The sequence below is a fragment of the Psittacula echo genome, assembly GCF_963264785.1.
Source record: "Psittacula echo genome assembly, chromosome: 6".
In the NCBI taxonomy this organism is placed as follows: domain Eukaryota; kingdom Metazoa; phylum Chordata; class Aves; order Psittaciformes; family Psittacidae; genus Psittacula; species Psittacula echo.
In genome coordinates, this window is record NC_137743.1 from 6,546,729 (window position 1) to 6,565,841 (window position 19,113).

Genomic DNA, 19,113 nt, shown 5'->3' on the forward strand with positions numbered 1-19,113 from the left:
TTTGGCACAGAAATGTGCTTGTTTGTGGGTGAAAATGTTCTCTCATCTTGTGTTCTTGGTTGGCATTACATGTATTTGTTTCCAGTTATTTTCTGCAAAGAATCAGTATAATTGAGACATAGCTGGGACTTATTATATAGAGAGCAGTGTTCTAAATACATGCACATATTAGTTGAATCCATAGAATCCCAGACTGGTTTGTGTTGGAAGGACCTTAAAGCTGATCCAGTTCCAAACCCAGCCATGGGCAGGGACACCTTCCACTAGAGCAGGTTGCTCCAAGCCCCGTCCAACCTGGCATTGAGCACTTAAGTGTTCAAGAATTCTTAAGTTGCCTTAAGAAAAAGGTGATCAATGGCAGAGGAGCAGTTTGAGCTCCTACTTTGCGCTTTGTATTTGTATTCATCTGAAGAAAGGCTGTTGTGCTCTGCCCCGTTACTTTGTTTGTTTTAAGCTTCTTGGTTTTATCATGTCACTTTGGACCAACTCGTTCATAGTGATGATTTGCACAGATGCAAATCATTGATGAGAAATGACTGATTTTCAATCACTGCCCTGTGTAGTCACCAGGTGGATCGTTTTAAGTATCTGATGCATGAAGAAGCAAACACAGACATTAAGTTTTATTTTTTAATGTGAATGGCCATTCTGGTTTCATTTTCAGATTCAGAAACCTTTGACTTAAACACCACTATGATGGCAAGAGTTAAAAATGCCATATTTAAGTGAGCATGATGGAATTACAGAGGAAAGAAGGCTCCTTCTCTCTTTCCTAGTGTAAATATGGGAACAACATAGCAAATGCCTAATGTAATCTAACTTAATCAGTGTTTATCATGGTCATCTAAGTATACAGTGTCAGCTGCAGCTGAATCTTTTTATTATGTGAAATGTCAATGTTTAATTCCACAGTACACTGACTCTTAGACCCAAAGCAGGGCAATTTTAAGCTTCCAGAAAGAGCTCCTACTGCCTGTGGTACCATCAGCAATAAATTCTTCATTAGTGTTGGCTTGAATTGGTGCTCTCTCTGTGCTTTCAGACTTGTTTTAATGGGAGTTAACAAGGAAGCCATCCTCCTGGCTAGACCTCATCCCTTCCAGTGCTCCATTACTTTTACCTCCTTGTTCCTCCCATTTCCTGAGCGCGGGTGAAACTTGCCCAAGGTGTGTCCTGTCCCTTCTGCAGCTCACGCTTTACCTCTTCCCAATACTTGCCTATTTGCAGAAATATTTCCTCTAGTGCTCCTGGGCCTCGTAGTTCTCTCTTTCAGAGTGTGTGAGTGAATACATGCAGAGAGGAGAGGGCAGGTTGAGGGATCTCACACATCCCTCCTACCAGTGCCCTTAGGAAACAAACAAGAGTTTCCTCCCAAAAAAGGGAGGAAAACAGGTGAGATTCATTCCACATCCCTTCCCCAATCCCGGGATCAGTAGGATCGAACGGAACCAAATGGGATACTGAGAGCTCTGAGTCCTTTGTGTATGGGAGAAAGCATTATATGCTGAGGCTAAATGACTTTTCCAGAACTCACAACTGCCAATGGAGGGAGCAGCCAATTGGGTGAGATTTTCCCTGAAGGGAAATATGTTTTTAGGTTTAAATGAAAGTCTGAAACACACCATGTATTAGCAGATGCCATAGAAGGGGATCCATCTGGATTTCATTGTAAACCTGCCAGAGGTTACTTTCTCCTCTAGGAGTGAATGCATAACACAGTGTTATGTGAGGGCATAATAATAACAGTGCAAGGGAACAATATTAATGGAGCACAGGCAACCTTTATCCTTTCTTTTCTTACTCATGTGGTTTTGTGCCCTTCAATGTGTGCTTTTGAAGTTTAGGTTTGCAAGTGCCTTCCTACCTACAAGCTCTGTACAAAAGGCAAACGCCTGTCTTTTTGCTTTTGATGTTTTAATCATTATCACACTGCCATGACCCCGCATTAGCAGGTTTGGAGCATCCTAAGCCTCTCTCTGCAGACCTCTGCCGTATAAGCTAACAGAGGTACATGGAGCCTTGCTCTGTTAGGGTGCTAGCGAGGTTTGATTACAACAGAGGAACAAATTTCCCTTGGATTAAGAAAAATTTAATATTAATAAGTTGGAAGTAAAAAAAACTCCAGAAAATCAGGTAAAATTTACCCAATGGGCTAAATGGGTAAATGGGCGACTCAAGCTACTCAGCCTCTATGGCAGAGTTACTCTTCTCCACCCCAGACAAGTCAGAGCAATGATTTTTATAGGCCCTATTTTACCTTTTACTGTACACCAAACACGAAACAGAATCACAAAACACAACAGATTAGACTCTGACTCGGCAGAAACTTGCATTGTCTCCTCCCCTAGAAGCACCCAATAGACCTGCAATTGCACAGCCAGGCCCATTTATGGCGTTTTTCATCTGCAAAGCACCCTCAGGGATTAAAGAAGTTTAAGTGTGTTGTTATGAATTGGATTCCCTTCAAAACAGTGCAATGACTTTCCTGGGAGAAGCTGCACATCTCATGCCAGAGATAGTGGAAAAGTCTAAGGAAGGTTACATCTCCCAGGAGGGAATGTGTCGGGATGTTGCTGTACAGAATGGACATCGAGTTACAAAACCACCAAGAGCTGTTAGAGAAGGAATAAAATTTCATCTCACATCCTCTCAGATTGTTAAAATATCGTGAAAAATGGCTTGGCTTTGTTTGGAAAGTGATGAGGCCCATTGACCTGCGCTTCTGTAGTCTATTACCTTAGGTTTTACAGAGTTCAGCTGTTGGATGTAGCTGCTGCTTTCTTGCCAATGATCCGTTTTCACAGTGTTCTTTCATGAAACTCGATGCAAACACTGTTTGCCATTAGCAAGCTCATAAAAATAACGCTTTATGCCTCTTTGGAAAACTATTCTTTCTCCTCTTAAAGAAGAAGCACTGCACCACTCCCCTTCTGGTGGTTTTGCATCTACTCTTTATCTTTGCTTTAGCTCTTTCTGTATGGAATACTCGAGAGCACACTCGGTCGCTGTTGTTGTTTCCTTCTCTAAACACTTTCTCTCTGCCTAATTGGAGCTTAGGCCAAGTACTCTCTAGGGCCTCATAAATCAGACTTAACAAACAGTTCATGTCTTCTGAAGCCTGTCCCCCTGCTAGTGATTTCATCATCCTTTCCTCAGACTTACTTTTCAGGTCATAAATGGTGTGTTGGCTGATAGTTTGCAGTGCAGAGGAAGGCTGGGGATGTGAGGATGGGAGGCATCTCAGAGGGAAACACAACCTGCTTTCAGATGAGAACCTGAACCTCCACAAAGTGAGATACAACCTCAGCCTGGTTTTCAGTTCCCTCAATCTCTGAAGATATGATAGGGCAGAACATACAAAAGACTATAATATTAAAAGGCATCTAGCAAGATACGGGCAGCATCCCACCTCACTGTAGTCATCTTCAGGATCGCAAGGACTTGAGGAAGCTCGGTTGGTTACATGCATCATTAAAGCAAAATGTATAGTTTTCATGTATTTAAATTAAGGAATTTATTTAAAAAAAAAAAAAAAGCCAAAAAAACAATCAAAACAGTGGTTTGATCTAGATACAGCAGCACTGTGACATTACTAGGACATTATGTACGAAGAATCCAAGCAGCCATAGAACACAGAAGCCTTTATCTTCAGTAACAATCTCAAAATGAAACTAGCTTCATCAAACAATGTTAAAGATCTCCCTGGAAAGAGAAACGAAACCAAACAGACCCTCCCCACCCCAAACTCGTCGGATACTAGGATGATTTGGTTTTGTACAATACCAACAGCCACTAGCTCTTCTAATTGAGAACACTTGCTTTGATTTATTACAAAAATGATCTGTTGACTCAGTTATGAAAGACGACTTTTAAACATTGCTTCTGAAGTGTCTGCTCCTCTTATAGACTACAGTATTAGAAGTGCTTAAAAACATTTAATCCTGGATATGCTCTTGAAATTCAATCAGAAGGATATTCCGTGTGTGTTTATATACCAAATACGATTTTTCCTTTTTAAAGCAGGTGAACAGACTAACCCTAACATGGAACCGCAGTTTTACAATTCAATTATTAGTCAGATATGGGCCACCACATGATAGTTCATGAAATCTTTAGGTCTATCTACATTTGCTCAGAAACACAAAATAAAGTTTTTACAGCTTTCACCTTCAAAAGGCTAAAATGTTCAGTCTTTTAGAAGAGTGTCCAGTGTTCAACAGAAATGCAATTGAGGGAGACCGCATTCGATACACACGAAACGTAACTCGTTTGAGCTTGCTATTAAACAGATCTAACAGCCGCGTGTGGGGTGATGCGAAAGGAAAACACATTTGTCATCCAGCCACTACCTGAAATGTTTCTTCCCTGGGAGTGAATCTTCTCTACAGGACCACTAATTCTCCAGAAAGCCTGGAGTTTCCCTTTGGAGCCCGTTGATTCCAGGCATGTGGTTGCCTCTTTTGTTTCCATAGCTGGGCAGTGAGTTGACCCAAGGTTTGCCACGGATGCATCTTTGTGACTTCACACAGCATTTCACTTAGTGAGTACCTAGGGATGTGTTTGCAGGCCTGGCCAACATAATGTTGTTTCCTTCCTCCTAACTGTTGATTTCCAACGTAAAAACGAGGAGGTGCTTGTGTGAATGCCATGATTGCTAGCTAGCTCTTCAGTTAGAAATGAATACTTTAAGATTTGCACTGTCACCTCATCTTCTGTTGGGACGTCATACAGAAGGCAGCGCATTCTGTTTCAGTATCTCTAAGGAACTAATAGAAACCAATAATAAAAAAGAGCCCGAATTTACAAGTCATCTGCCTGCTCATGTAAATAAAGGCGGCTATATTAAGCCTATTTCACTCAAATAATAATACAAAGAGTTGATATTGATCTGATTTATGCACAGACTCCAAAGTGCTTTCTATTGATGGACAGAGAGCATCCCTTTGTGTTTAAGAATGGGAAAACAAAATTGCACAGAGGTTTGCCCAAAGCAGTGAGAAAAACATGGGCAGAATAGGAACACAAACCACCACTTCTGGCTCCAGCACATAAACCAAGGGGAATACATATGTGCCAGCAGTAATACCCATTTTAGCGAATAGGCAGCAATCTGTTTCAAACTGTTTCTTTCATAAAGCCCATTTGTCACTACACTGGCTTAGCTGATCCAACTGCAGCAGCTTGTATTTGTATTTTCAGAGACATTTGGGGGAGGTGAGCGTGTAATACTGTAGCATGCTGTTGGCTTTTGCCTTCTTTGGTGGTTTCCCTAAAGAAAATAACTTGCCAGATTCTCTGAGCCAATTTATTTCTCTTTTCTTTTTGCAGTTAAGGACAGAAAGCTATGACCAGCCAGCACTGCAATGCTATTTAGTATAGAAGAGATTGTGTCCTGCCCAGCACACAAAAGAGAAGAATTGTTCTAAACTTATGCAGACTTTCTCTCAGCTTTAGCACGAGGGGGTTGGTCATTATTATTCTTACTCTCAATAATTAGTAGTATTTTAAATCGCAGGTCATACTTGTGAAAGGCTTGAGATAGACAACTCTATAATCTTCTGTTTTCCATGGAGCCACTGGACGTACCCATTCTCCCAAACTTCACTGCCAAATGTACTTCCCTGTAGCCTGAGACAAAGACCATCCTTAGGCAGGAGAGCCTTTAAGTTTGGACTTCTAGGGCTCCTGCAGGCCACTTTGTGTTTCATGCTACACAAATGAAGGAAGATGGTCTACATCCCAAAGGGGAGACTAACCCAAGGATGTTCTTTTTCCAAGGATTGTATGGGAAATGCCTAGAAATGCCTGATGAGTGATCTCCTCTTCACTGAGAGACTTTACAAGTGAGTATTACAAATACAAATAGGAAAAAACCATCACAGCTAGCTGTGGAGCAGAGGTTAAAACACCCATTCCTTGTCCACAATGAAGTCAGGTCCTGCAGGAACTTGTTCCATGGATGTCTGAAAGAAGAAGCAGCTGTGCTGTAAGCGTGTGCATTTATTGCTCTTCCAGAAAAGCCTACATAGGGAATTCTGACTGAGGCTCAGATGGATGGGAACAGAGACCTGTGTGAACGCAGTTCATGCAGACTGAGTGGATGCCTACTTGCTTTGTCAAACTGTTCCATCTGACCCTCATAGAGACAATGCTGTCTTTGAGCCATGGGCCAGACCCTATGCTTAACGTGTCTTCGTGTGTGCAATTTCCAGGTTACTCAAAAGAGCTTGTGAGCAACATATGATGGACAAGGATAAACGTGCAACAATGTGTGATAACAACCGCCATTGGACATGTGCTGAAGATGATACACACACTATGGTAGTTTCACACTGTCCTCCAGAGCTCACAGCTTGTCTGTCTTCCTTGTCCTGCCCATGGTTTTATTAGTATTCCAGACCGGTTTCCTGGTTGTCCTTTTAGCCGAGGCATCTCTACCAAAAAAGATCAACAGCAACTGGATTTGAAACGTGAGGCTTTGACAGCTGAAGCAAAGAATTCAAGCTGGATCTTGAGGCCTGGTTGGACAACATTAAGAATCAGTGTCTTCAAATCAGATGCTTTACTGGGTCAGCCAAGTTTGATTCCCAGCTGCTGATGGCACTCTTAGCTGTAGTTTCTGGGGCAGGGGATGACTGCAAATTGAGATGGTATCACACTGTTTTCACAGATAGCTGGTATTGTCCCTGAACTGCAGTTACTGTGCAACTCTAATCAGCAGGGCCAGATGAATGCTGTGATATTGGATTCTGCAGCTCCCTAACGCTCAGTTTGATCTTCAGGACCTGTTTGGTTTGATTATCTTCACACCTTTCCAAGCTTCACAAGCAGGGTTTTGTTCAGAAACAAGACTGAGTCATGGCCATTCTTGTAAAAAAAATCTCTTTTTAGGTAATCCAGGTCAAAAGCGCGCACTAAGAGTTTGGTATTTTCCCCTTCATTATCCCTTTGTTTAAAAGAAGTCTCTCATCCATCCAGACAGAGGCAAAAAATGCTACAAGACTTAAGCGAACCTTGAGACACTGTGGAAAATGAATAGCAAACATCTGAGTCATCAAAGCCTGTTCACTAGTTAGTGTTCATCAGACCACTCGGTAACAATTTAAACGCAAAACCCATGCTTGCACAGTTCAGGATCAGAAAGCAGAAGATTTCCAATTCTTAGAAAGAGCAAAGTTTGCTCATCTATTTATTTAAAACAAGCAACTAGATTGGAATGCGTGCATTTTTTTGGAAAGACTTTGCATTGTAATTGGAAAGGAGATACAGAAAATGAATCGGTCTATTAATAAGCTATTAAAGAATTACTCCTTTCTGCTCCTTTGTTATGTGCAAACCCACATCAGAACCTAGTCACCTGGAAGCAGAATACTAGAAATCCCAAACGCTCTCCAAGGTTGTAGGGTGAAACCGTAAGGTGTTTTCTCCCAAAGCCCCTGAACACCCATGGCTCCCAGGGTTTTCTACATTTGGCTCCACAGAGGCAAATGCCAAGTGTTTGTGGAAGCCCGGCTGTGCAGGGCACTGCCTTGGCAGGGCTTCAGCCCTGAGTTCTGGGCTCAGACTGTGCCTGGTCACACAGTGGAAGGGAGAGGACTGTGGTCCTATGCCAGTCTTGAGGGCAAGGTGAGCTGAATAATAATGCAAAAAAATAGGAGAAAGAAGCAATAAAAGAGAAAATTCTACTGGTTTTGTTGTTGTAGGCAAACCCTGACTAGGAGATTCCTAGAACTGTTCATTAGTGATGTATGATACTGATTGAATTTTTCAGGGCTTGGAGACCGAAAGAGTACAACGGTTGTGCTGCCCCGGCATCATAATCCTGTTTTTCGGACAGGATAGCAACATGTTATAGATGCAGCACAAAATCTCCCTGAACTGGTCTTGTTTTCTGTCTCACTGCTCCCAAGGGCCTGGGATCCAGAGGGACTTCATCCCAGGTTTGATGCTTCAGGTGCGCATAAGCATCCTTCTTCCATACCATCTTGAGGATTCAGGATATCTAACCCTAGCATAACGTCCTCCAAGTGTCAGAACTCAATGAATGCAGCTCTCATCACCTTTGCATCTCAGTGCTAGAGTCCTAGAGGTGCTGAGTAAGGAACTGTCCCAGCTGAACGGAGAGCAGAAGGCACATACGCTATCATTCACTGTTGTCATAAAAAAGTCATCCACTGCTAGTTAAGGCTGACAGCATCTAAGAGTTATGAGGCCATCTACAATCAATGTTTGCAATTAGTTTACCAGCTTTCAGTAAAGGGTTTGCTGTTATTAGGATTTTATTTCCCAAGTGGGAGACGGTAAAGAAAATTTAGTCTTCCTATGCTAAACTGGTAACACAGGAGACTGGGCCAATAGCTGCAGTTTTATCAGATTTATCCAATGAAATATTAATGGGCTGAGCCTTTCCCCAGCCATCTTTCCTTCCTCATGGTGGTAAGTATTATCAGCCACTTTTTTCTGATGGGGAATATACCTGTCTGTTGCTGCAAAGCAGAAGTGGAAAAGAGAGCTTATATACTATACCCTATAGTATACTATACCCCCATGCAGCACCCTCATCCGTTAGCATCAGTGTAGAGGATGAAACCAACTGAGGGTAAGTGATCATGTTGTATATCATAGTGTTATTAGAAGGTGATGTGTCAGAGTGAGAGAAACAGATTGGAGTTGCACAACATTTACAGCTCTCTAAGAAGAACTAAGATGTGTGTCTTGCCCCAGGTACGCTGGTACACATCAGTTGTCGGGCTAAGAGCTGTTCCTCCACTTCTCACCTACATATCTTGAAATAAGGTGAAATCCCACATGTCATTAAAGAAGGCCTGTGAAAACCTCCCAGAGCAAGTATGTCTTCAGCCAGCGCGTGCTCAAGTGACTGATCAGATTCCTGTTGACCTACGTAGCTTTATATCAGGCCATGAGAACAGAACTGGAGGTATTAGCCCTATCTGTGTATAGTGGCTTTCACCTCTACAATATTTCATTCCCCTCCTGTCAGGAAGCTGAAACCGTTAGAGATTTGGTTTATAGCTGATACAGACAGATAAAATTGTGTAAAATTCTCATCTATTACTGCCTCTCTAAAATCTTGCCTCTTCCATAAGCCCTGCAATGCCATCATCTGACATGGGAGAGTGCCTGAAGCGCTCCCTGAGCACCACCAATACAGAGAAAAGGAATTTCTGGACCACACTGATCTGAAGGAAAAAGAACAACTTCTTGGTGACACTATGGCACACTTACACAGCTTCACTGCATGTTTACTAATAACCAGGAAAACTGGAGGCTTTTGAAATGATGTGGACTTGCACCTTCACGTACTTTACTCCCGATAAAGGTGCCAAAGCCTCATTTCCCTTTCTCGACTTTCCTCTGTCAGCTGTGTAATATAAATCCTGCCCCTGTTCTGTGTCTATCCCTCATGAGCTCAAGCTGGTTTAGTATGTAATTCCTGTGTCTTTCTCACTCAGAGATTTGCAACTACTAACCTGCATCCTTTTCCCCCCTGCATTGGCCAGATAGAACATATACATGATAGTCTAATGACTTTTGGCTATTAAAACTTCCACTGGAACAGTGCTTCCTCGTACCCTGGGATAGCTACCCTACTAAAACGGTTTTAGACGCACCAGGCTTACCCTCAGATGTTCCTGATGACCAAAAGGTGTAGAATTATCAGTATAATCTAGACAACATTGTAAAGAGCATAGTGAGCCAACGTGTTTTACAGAACATGTTGGGCTATAGAGATCCTGTCTGTACTTGGGGGGACAAAGGTTTTCCATTCCTATTGAAGGGAAGTAGCCATATTTTTGATCTGGTGTTCTTAATAATTATAGATAGTGCCATACTTGAGACGAGCATGATTCTAATGCCTGAGGTACTGCTGCTGATCCTGCCCGACCCTCTTTATATTAGTGGGAATAATGTTTTCATCAGCGGTTAAAAAGAATGATGGACAAAGAATGATGGAACCAAAAGTGGGAGCTACTGTTTCATGACTGACATATTATTCAATTGAGTTGAGGATCTAATTGAGGTGTGTTTGGCATGACACAGGGAAGTACTCTAAGTGCAGATGCAACCTCTAGGTTCTGCTACTGCTCAAAAGCAGATCAGATTCCACTCTAAACTTCCACAGCTCTAGAAAGGTGTCATGAATCTCTTGGTCATTGAATTTCTCTATTGAATTTCTCTCTTGCTACCTGTTTGATATGAGCGACTGCGGAAAGGCCTTGGACTTTTGACTGCAGCATGGAGAACACTTCTGCTTTGCTCTCATTTCAGCAGGGGCAGGTTCCGAGTCCTTGAGAAACAGCTGGTCATTTGCTTTCCTGGTCACCTCTCACTCGGTTTTCTTCATGCTGTTGTTAGAAACAGCACAAAAACTAGTGAAGCAGAAGGGCTTAAAATAGGCTTCCCTTTCTAAGGAAACAGTTTTTGATGAGCTAACAACATAAGGAAGTGCAAATCTCAGCTGTGCTGGTCCCATGACATCCCAAACCTTAGGTGTAGCAAGTAGCATTCTTGAATGCATCAAAATCTTGTCTTTTAGCATTTAATGTAAGATGTTACAAACTAATGAAGAGGCGAAATGTATGATGCAGTGTTGCTGTAAACCAAATATACAGATGTAAAATAATTAAGCATAAACTGTTCCATACAAATGCGTGTCAATAAACCCCAGTCTGATAAAGTGATTTATGAATAATTCTCTAGAATTACTAAAAAGAATGATTTCCCATTTGAGGCTCTGGAAGTCTTGAGTCACATTGTTGTGTTTTTTGTTTTTTTCTCTTAAAAAAATGTCTTAAAACACATGGCTTTACAGCTGCTGCTTGGAAAATATACACCTCCAAAGTCTGACTTTCATTTAAATACAAATGTACAAAATGTAAACTGAGACAATAGAGAAATTTACAAAACTTTCCTTTAAAAATAATAAAGACAAAATTCAGTTCTAGTATGATGCTAGTTAAATACGTGCAAGTAGTCATGTTCATTGAATTTCTATTGCAATGTTCTAAAGAGACAAATTTGATTCACACAGTCTTGAGTGCCACCTCCAAAAACAGACCTGAGTGGAAAATTCTTCTTAAAATGCGAGGCTCCACTGGAAGGAATGGATAGAAAATCTCCTTTGTGGGAGATCCTTTTTCTTTTTCACTCAATGGTGGAGGCTCTCTCATCCATAGAAGCGCCACAGATTATAGTGGAAGGATGCAACATGTTGTTTCATAAAACTGAATTGGAACTAGCTGCTTCCGGTGGAGTTTGAACTTACGTGATTGGAATTTATGTGGTGATTTAAACTGGCCTTTGAATTTGAAGAACTCTTTGAATTGTTCTGATGCTGCAGAAAGAGGAAGACAATGACAATTAGATTCCCCAAATACGCCATTCTTTCTTTTAGTCTAACACTGTTCATTTTAGGGTGATAACATAATTGACCGGACTGCAAGATTTTTGTTTGAAGGCCTTTGGATGTAAAATATTCTTCACCTTCTTACCCATATTCTCTTTAGGTCAGGAGGACCATGGCAGTTCTTGAGGAATCCAGCAAAGAAGACTCACTAGAGCTCCAGGAGTCAAATCAATTCACTGCTAAACATCAGGAACTACTAAATCTGACTAATACAGAGGAAACCTGCCAATGCTCAGGTATGGTTTTAACCCTACAGAAACAGATTGGTCTGGGAATGTCATACAGATTTGCAAGTGGTGCCTCATGAAAGCTGTACATCACATAGTATCTGGTCTGCTCTCTTCTCTAGCGCCTTGGTTTCCTGCCATGACTACTGCACTCAAAATATATCTTTTCTCTTCTTTAAAAACATAAATCAGGACTTTCACAAAGAACTTATTGAAACCATATAACCGTTTCAAAAGGCATTTCAGTATACTACTGAAAAAGAGATTGGGTAAGAAGTTTTCAACTGCTGGAAACAAAGCTCAGGAACAAAACTGGAACTTCTGCTGTGAAAAAAATGTCGAGGTAGATGGGAAATGTGGGATATGCAGTATAAAGTACCACCTGTGAACTATGGGATTTTCCATGTCTTAGTCATGGAATATCTTACCTGTCGTTTAAATATTCTCTGTAGCAATCCTTTCTTGGGCGGCTCTGGGGGGTAGCTTTTGTTTAGGTCTGGTGAAATAGTACCATTTGGTCCAAATACATTCAGTTCTTTAAAACACTCTGTTTCTATCATCTAGTGGGAAACAATAAGAAATAAAGAAAAGATATTACACATCTGCATTAAATGTATCGCATTAGGGCCAGGTTGTTCAAAGTCAGGATCAGGAACAGCAGCTTGAGCGATATGTTAGGAGAGTTAACAGGTGAATTCCTGCTCTTGGCTATAAAAGGCAAATAGGATGTATAAAAAGGAGAGGCTGAGTCTGCTCTGCATGTTTGCACATCAGCTTTCTTAGAAGCTGTTCCATAAAGCTTTCTGTTCTTTTCTTCAGGCCTGTGAAGAATATTGAGTAAAGACAGGAATACTCACAAACCCCCAGCTATTAGCACCCCTCTGCCTAAGTGGATCTGCTGTTTGATCCAGAGCTGGATTATGAAATCAACTGTTGGCTGTGTTTTGATATCAAACAGAAACAAAACCCCAGATCTGGAAACCCTGGAGCAGTTGAAGGTCCAGAGCCAACTGCAGCAGCTGGGATGTGCTGCAGGTACAAGACAAAGGGTGAGATCAGGATCACCAATGGAGGAGCCACTAGGACTTCCAGCCAGCCCACAGAAGTTCCTGAGAGCTGTTGTTGAAACACCTCTGTAGAAACCCAGGAGAAGGAAGCACAGTAGGATCCTTGCCAACTTACACAATGCAGAGCCAACAGACGCAGTCACCTGAACCTGACATCTGTGGTACACTATAGACCTTGAAAGAGGCCATTTGTAACTTATGAAAGCATTAGAGTCTGGTAAGTTATCCAGTAGCTATGTATTAATGGAAATACACAGCTCCTATTAAACCATCTGTGTTAGGGGGTTTACTGGAGTAATTTTACTATGATACATCCTTACCTCATTTTGCCATGGAATAGACACTGATCCTGTGGAAAACTTGGAATAGAAATCATCATCTGTTTGGTCCAGGTTAACTCCTTTCACTGTGGAGAATTGCTCGATGTCTAACACATCCTTGCAGTATACTGCTCTGGGCTATCTCAGCAGAAAGAGAAAATACAGACAGACAGCAAGAGAAAAGATATTTCTGAGTCTGACCATGTGCTTTCATTCACAGATTCAGTCAAGTGACAATGCCTAACAAGTGACTATCCGTGTCCTGATTCTCTAGACCCACTCTGCCCGCATGGTTTCCATTAAAGGCTGACTTCGCTTTAAGCATGTTAAGCTTCCCATTTGAAGTCCTTAAAAGCATCAGCAAAGCCAAAGTGGGTTTTAGTCATCCATGTAGCATACGGTTAAGAGGTGAGGGAAAAGGACAGAAAGAGCAAGAAAACAAAAATCAGATCCTTCAGTAGTCTTTTCTAGTAGTAGTACCAGTAGTAGTCTTTTCTAGTAGTCAGTTCCCTCTCTATTGAAGAGTAGCTCCTACAGGAAAGCAGTATGCTTGTGAGCGACACACCGGAGACAGCTCTGAAAAGGGAACTCAAACAGAAGTGCTCCTTCTGCTCAGATAGCTGTGGAGTCTGCAGCTTAAAAGCTTAGAGGAATGTATGCTAATTGCTAAAGAAAACAGAAGAGGTTTGGCATTTTTCCATTGTTTTCATTAATATCTCAGCTGCTGGAAGCTGTCCAGAATCACGTCTATTAACTCCTTCAACTTGGCTGCATTTCTTCAAACAAATACTCAAATGGCTTTGCCTTTTTAAACTACTTAATTATCTGTGATGACAGAGACTGGACTCTTTGCAGTGAAGCTGCTTTTAGCTCCTGTTCCAGCAGTCAGCCACAGAAAGCAGAAATAGTCATCACCTGTCATAGTGTGGTCATCTGCGTGCCTAGAGAGTTCCCATCAACAACACAGTTATCCTTTGATGCGCAGGAGTACTTGAGGGGTGGCTTGTGGGACTAGCTTGACCTGCTGAACTCAAACACATATTGAATCCTACTGTCTATACACGGCACCATGACTGCACAGCCCAGGGGTCCAACCATGCAGTGTTTTATCTGAGCAGTGTGACCAAACAAATCAAGCCGATTCCTGATAGAAGTCCTATTTGCTGGAGGCAGCATCCTTCTCCATTCCTGACAGCTGCAATCCACAACATTTTTGTGGACACAGAGTAGTCTAGAAGAGGATGGAGAGACGTGGGTTGGATTACAGCCCCTGCCATTGGCTATATAGCTTTGGATGATTCAGCTGACTTCAGTAAAGACTTGGAAATCTACGGATGAAGTGCCAAATAAATTAAATTAGGAGCAGCTCTTGAGTTCCCAATAAATAGCCATAAAAATTTATGTGCCTCTGCTTTAGCAAATATGTCTATCAGAGGTGCCTCCTGGGCCTTACATGCTACAGTTGAGCTTTTAATACACTCTGGCGGATCCCAAATTCGAGCCCAGAATTTTCTCATTTTCTACATCAGAAAGAAATAGTAGCTTGTCTCCTATTTCTTCCCACTAAAGCAGGTCGTAACACCACGGGCTAATTGGCAGGAATAACAAGGCCGCATAGTAAAATGTAAAGCAAAACCAGAGCAGCTAAAGTAAACTTCTGCAGCGTTCAAACCACTTTGGTTTGGTGGAGTTTGCAGCAACGTGAATGAGAGCTGCCAAGATGATACTTTCCTTAATACGTTAAAATGGCAGTGTTTACTTAGAACCATATGGGAACTTTAAGGATAGAAGATCCAGCCAGAAAGAGAGCCCTGCAGGAGGAAAATAATCAGATAACTCTGCCCTGGGGTAGAGACCAACACCACAAAAGGGTGGAAAAGGTTTTGTCATTGCCAATGCAACAAAGACTTCAGTATGTGCAAGATGGGTGTGAAAACCTGAGTAAGGACCCAATGTTGGGTTCCGTGCCACAAGAACACTAAGTTCAAAATGCTGTCTTAAGTCCAAGCTACCTCCTCCGCTTGAGGTGACACTTGATATCTGAGCCTGGTTCAGACTTTCTGTAACTAATGCCTGTTTTTATGATGATCCAGTTCATTCCTCAGTTCCATAGAGCTTTGGACTTTGTAACTCCAGCTTCACCTCGCATATATATCTGTCTGTCTGCATACATGTGGCTTTCATTGATTTCCAAGCACCACCCGGTCCTTACAATACTACTGTGGATATGGGGATACAAAGGCTCCCAGTTTAAAGTTTGGGAACTGACGCACAAACAGATCAAGTGGTGTCTCCAGTGTCACACAGGAAGACTGTGGTAGAGTGGGAAAGAAGCAACTCCCAGGTTACCACCCTGTACGTAAGCCCACCCACCCCGCATACACAAGTCTACAGATCAGTTCTCTTCTTCCTCCCAGCCTCCCCACTCCAGCCCTACCGCTTATCACATCTTCCCAGGGCAGCTACCCATACAAAGAGTGATGACAGCTCTCAGAGACAGAAGATACTTTAGAAACAAATCTCTTGAAAGAGGCCACTGGAAGTTCTTCCTATTGTACTCACATCAGGGACAAAGGGAGGATCCAGCATTCCTGCTTCTAGCCGCTTGAAATTCATGCTCTTGAAAAAGGGGTGCCTCTTCACTTCTGCTGCGCCTTCCCCTTGACATCCTAGCCGCTGCTTCACATCCTTGGTGAGGAGCTGAAACACGCCAAGAAGAACGGAGAGGATGTCAGAAAAGCAAGAACTCCGCAAGGGTATTTTTATCTCCAGTTGGTTTTGAGTGTGCCCAGAGGGAAGTACAGAGGGGAATTGTAATTGCTGTTAATGGCTCAAGTGAAATGGATTCGGAGTGCACTGTTCTACGTGCTGGTGAAACCCTTTGAAAATTACCTGCTGCAAAGTGTTTACAGTCAAATCGAGACTGTTGCTTCTGCTGACTTTCAGTGAACACTTTCAAGAAGAGGTCTGACATACCCTAATAACATATATAGATGCATATCATTGAGTCCTGTGTGCTTCTTAGTTGTGTTTTTGTTCCTGTTCCTAAGTGTAATTTTCTCATGTTGCTTAGGTTGAATGACTTCACCATGGAATCGTATTTCCCTCCACCCACTGCAGTATATTCTACTGAATCACATGTCACAGTGAACCAAACCATTGTGCTCATGGGCTTATCTCTGCTGAACTCAAGGGGAGTTTTGTCCATGGAGCCAGCACTGGTGACCATCAGTGTTGTTTGTTTTCAGAGAAGGCCAATGCACCACCTCTGCCCACTACAGCACTTCCTGCCTGTTTCCTTGGTATCTGTAATGGAGCAATGGACACTGACTGAACTCAGCATCCTTGGGCTATTAGATAAGCAGGTCCATGAACACAAACATAGGGCTGTAGGTCTTGAAGATCTTGTGTGGATGGACTAATTGATCTGCAAGGGAACATTTCAATGGAAGAACAATTCTGGCACACACTGGTGGCTGAGGAGACAGAACATGTAGACAAATCTTCTATCATCTTCTTATAAATCATACGCAAAGAATCAAGGAGGCTAAAACAGTGTCTTAAGAGATCACATCTAAGCAACTGAAGAGAGGCAGAACTCAGCATGCAAATAACTGGTACAATAGGACCCTCACCTGGACAGGGACATTTCTAAGTGCATCCCTGACTTCAGGCAATGCTGAAAAGTAAAGATTCATAAATTTGTTTCTTTTTTTCCCCATCCATTCATCGTTGGGGGCTCGACTAGATGACCATTGAAGGTCCCTTCCAACCCAAACTGTTCTATGCTCTTTGAGGAACCCTGCAAGATGCTCTCTTAGAGGAGAGAAAATACAACTCCGAACTCACCATGATGTGCACAGAGATTTCAGCTGCTGGTTAACGAGATGGATGACATCTGCCTTGGTACAACAGAAAACTAAACATGCATTGAAAACAGTCAAGGATGGCTTCGCTGGCGTCTCCACTTGTGGAGAAAGACAATATGCTTACACTGCAACATCACGGAGGAAATAACACCAGCCCTCTTCCATAAGCAGGCTATCCCTCCTAGAGCCGGGCACGCTTCAGGCAGACACTCACAGCCCCACCACCACCGCTGGGCAGGGGCAGGCAGCGGGGCGGCAGAAGCTGCCCGGAGCGGCCCGGCGGAGGGAGCGCGGCTGCAGGGCGCCCGGGGGCCGCCGGGGGGCAGCAGAGGAAAGGGCAGAGCCACCGGGCAGCGCGGCGGGGCCGGGGCGGTGGCCGGGCGGGGCGGGGCGGTGGCCGGGCACGGCCGGCGGCACCGAGGCGTTCGCTTCCCCCGGGGATGGAGCGCGGCGGGTAAAGCCGGGTGGGAGCTGTGTGAGGGCTCCTCCCTGGGGCAGGAGGGGACCGGTGCCCGGCGGTCGGAAAGGTTCACGGCACACGTCCTCTTCCGTCTGCAGCTTTGCTGCTCCGAACCGGAGCTCAAAAGCAGCGATCTCCCTTCACTGTCTCCCCAGGTGGGCTGTGCAGACCAATCGCACTGAAAGGATTAGCAAAACTCGCTGGGAATGCCTCCCCGTGCCCATGCAGGACATGGGGTGGTTTGCGTTATAGACTCGTAGAATCAACTCGGTTGGAAAAGACCTTTAAGATCATCAAGTCCAACCGTTCCCCAGCACTGCCAAGGCCACCACTAACCCATGTCATTGAGGGCCTCATCTACACGGTTTTGAATACTTCCAGGGACAATGATTCCACCACTTCCCTGGGCAGCCTGTTCCAATGCTTAACACCCCTTTTGGTGAATAAATTGTTCCTAATATCCAGCCTAAACCTCCCCTGGTGCAGCTTGAGGCTGTTTCCTCTTTGTCTTGTTCCTCTGAGCCCATGGGAGCCCCCCTGGACAAATCCCTAGAGATCTTACCAGTGTACCTGATAGCCAGGGCAGTGAGCACAAGGAGCTGTACCATGCAGCACCTGGCTGGGGCTCAATTAGGAAAGCAGGAGGCAAATAGCTCTGGGAGGGTGGGAGAGGAAAAGAAGTGTTGCAGGAGATCAAGTAGACAACCAGGTGCAGCACTGCAGGAGGCTGGGAGCAGGGAGCCAGGCACCTTCCCTGCCAAGGATTGGTTTTAGGCTTTCCAGCTCAGGATATGCCTCAGTACCCTCTGGTTTTGTTGCTCTCTCAGCCACATCATCTCAACGAGCAGAAACCTTGCAACAACTGCTTGTTGCTAATGTGAGGTTGGTGATTTTTCCTCTGGTGTCTGGCTAAAGCTGAGCTTTCTTGTCCGTATCACGGGTTTACGGGGTCACAGCTCTTTAGGCTTCTCTGAATGCTCTGCCACCCCCTGGGCATCAGTGGTTTTCTTATCGGGCTTCCACAGCCTCCTCAGTTCTGCATTCTGTTTGCTAGGGGCCTCATTTCCAGCCTGAGACAGCAAACGGCTTTGGCGATCAGTGTGCCCCATGTGTGCATTGATCACTCTCCAGCCAGTCCTGAGCAAGCTGCAGTGGCAGAGGCCAAGCAGCCAGAAGAGGTGGTGAAGGGATTTGTGAGACATAAGAGTTTTCTGCTCAGCTCTTTCTGCCTCAGCAGTAGCAGCAGCAATAGCCAGAGGAGACTGTATGGATCGAGGGATGGGGCAAAAGTGAATGGTTCTGGCTATAACAGAACGTTCAAGTTTCCAGACAGCAACATCCCTTTCTTCCTCACAGTTTCTTCTGCTTCTGCTGCGGTCTAGGCGGTGACATCTGCTCTGACTGGTCACCATGACTGGCTGAGACTGAGAAAGACTTGAAGAAACATCTCTATGCCTTTCTGTCCTCTGAGCACATAGGTTCATGTGGTACAGCACCATACTTGTCCAGCTGATAGGAAAAGACCTGTCTTGGGCGCTTCTCTCAAGCTTAGTTTCCCAGAAAAGAGGGATGTTTTGCTTTCAAATCCTTGCATGAGACTTCAAGCTCTCATGGTGTTGATGCAAGGTTTCTTGTTGTGGGATTTTAGAGGGTTTGGGTTTGTTTTGTTTCTTTTTAATCCCAACAGGCATATGGATTTAGCCTATGTGAAGAAGATTGCTTTGGAATTTCCAGTCAAGATC

At 43.6% G+C, this 19,113-nt stretch overlaps 1 protein-coding gene across 1 annotated transcript in view; it reads right to left on the reverse strand.

Moving 5' to 3' along the window:
- Positions 1 to 11,158: 11,158 nt before the first annotated feature.
- GRK5 (G protein-coupled receptor kinase 5) overlaps positions 11,159 to 19,113 on the reverse strand; it is a 167,995-nt gene continuing 160,040 nt past the window's right edge. The window contains exons 13-16 of the mRNA XM_080620760.1: positions 15,605 to 15,742; positions 13,043 to 13,180; positions 12,084 to 12,215; positions 11,159 to 11,356 (exon numbers count right to left, since the gene is read on the reverse strand). Coding sequence (XP_080476886.1) covers positions 11,258 to 11,356; positions 12,084 to 12,215; positions 13,043 to 13,180; positions 15,605 to 15,742 — 507 coding nt within the window. The 3' untranslated portion in view covers positions 11,159 to 11,257. The remainder of the gene's footprint in view (positions 11,357 to 12,083; positions 12,216 to 13,042; positions 13,181 to 15,604; positions 15,743 to 19,113) is intronic.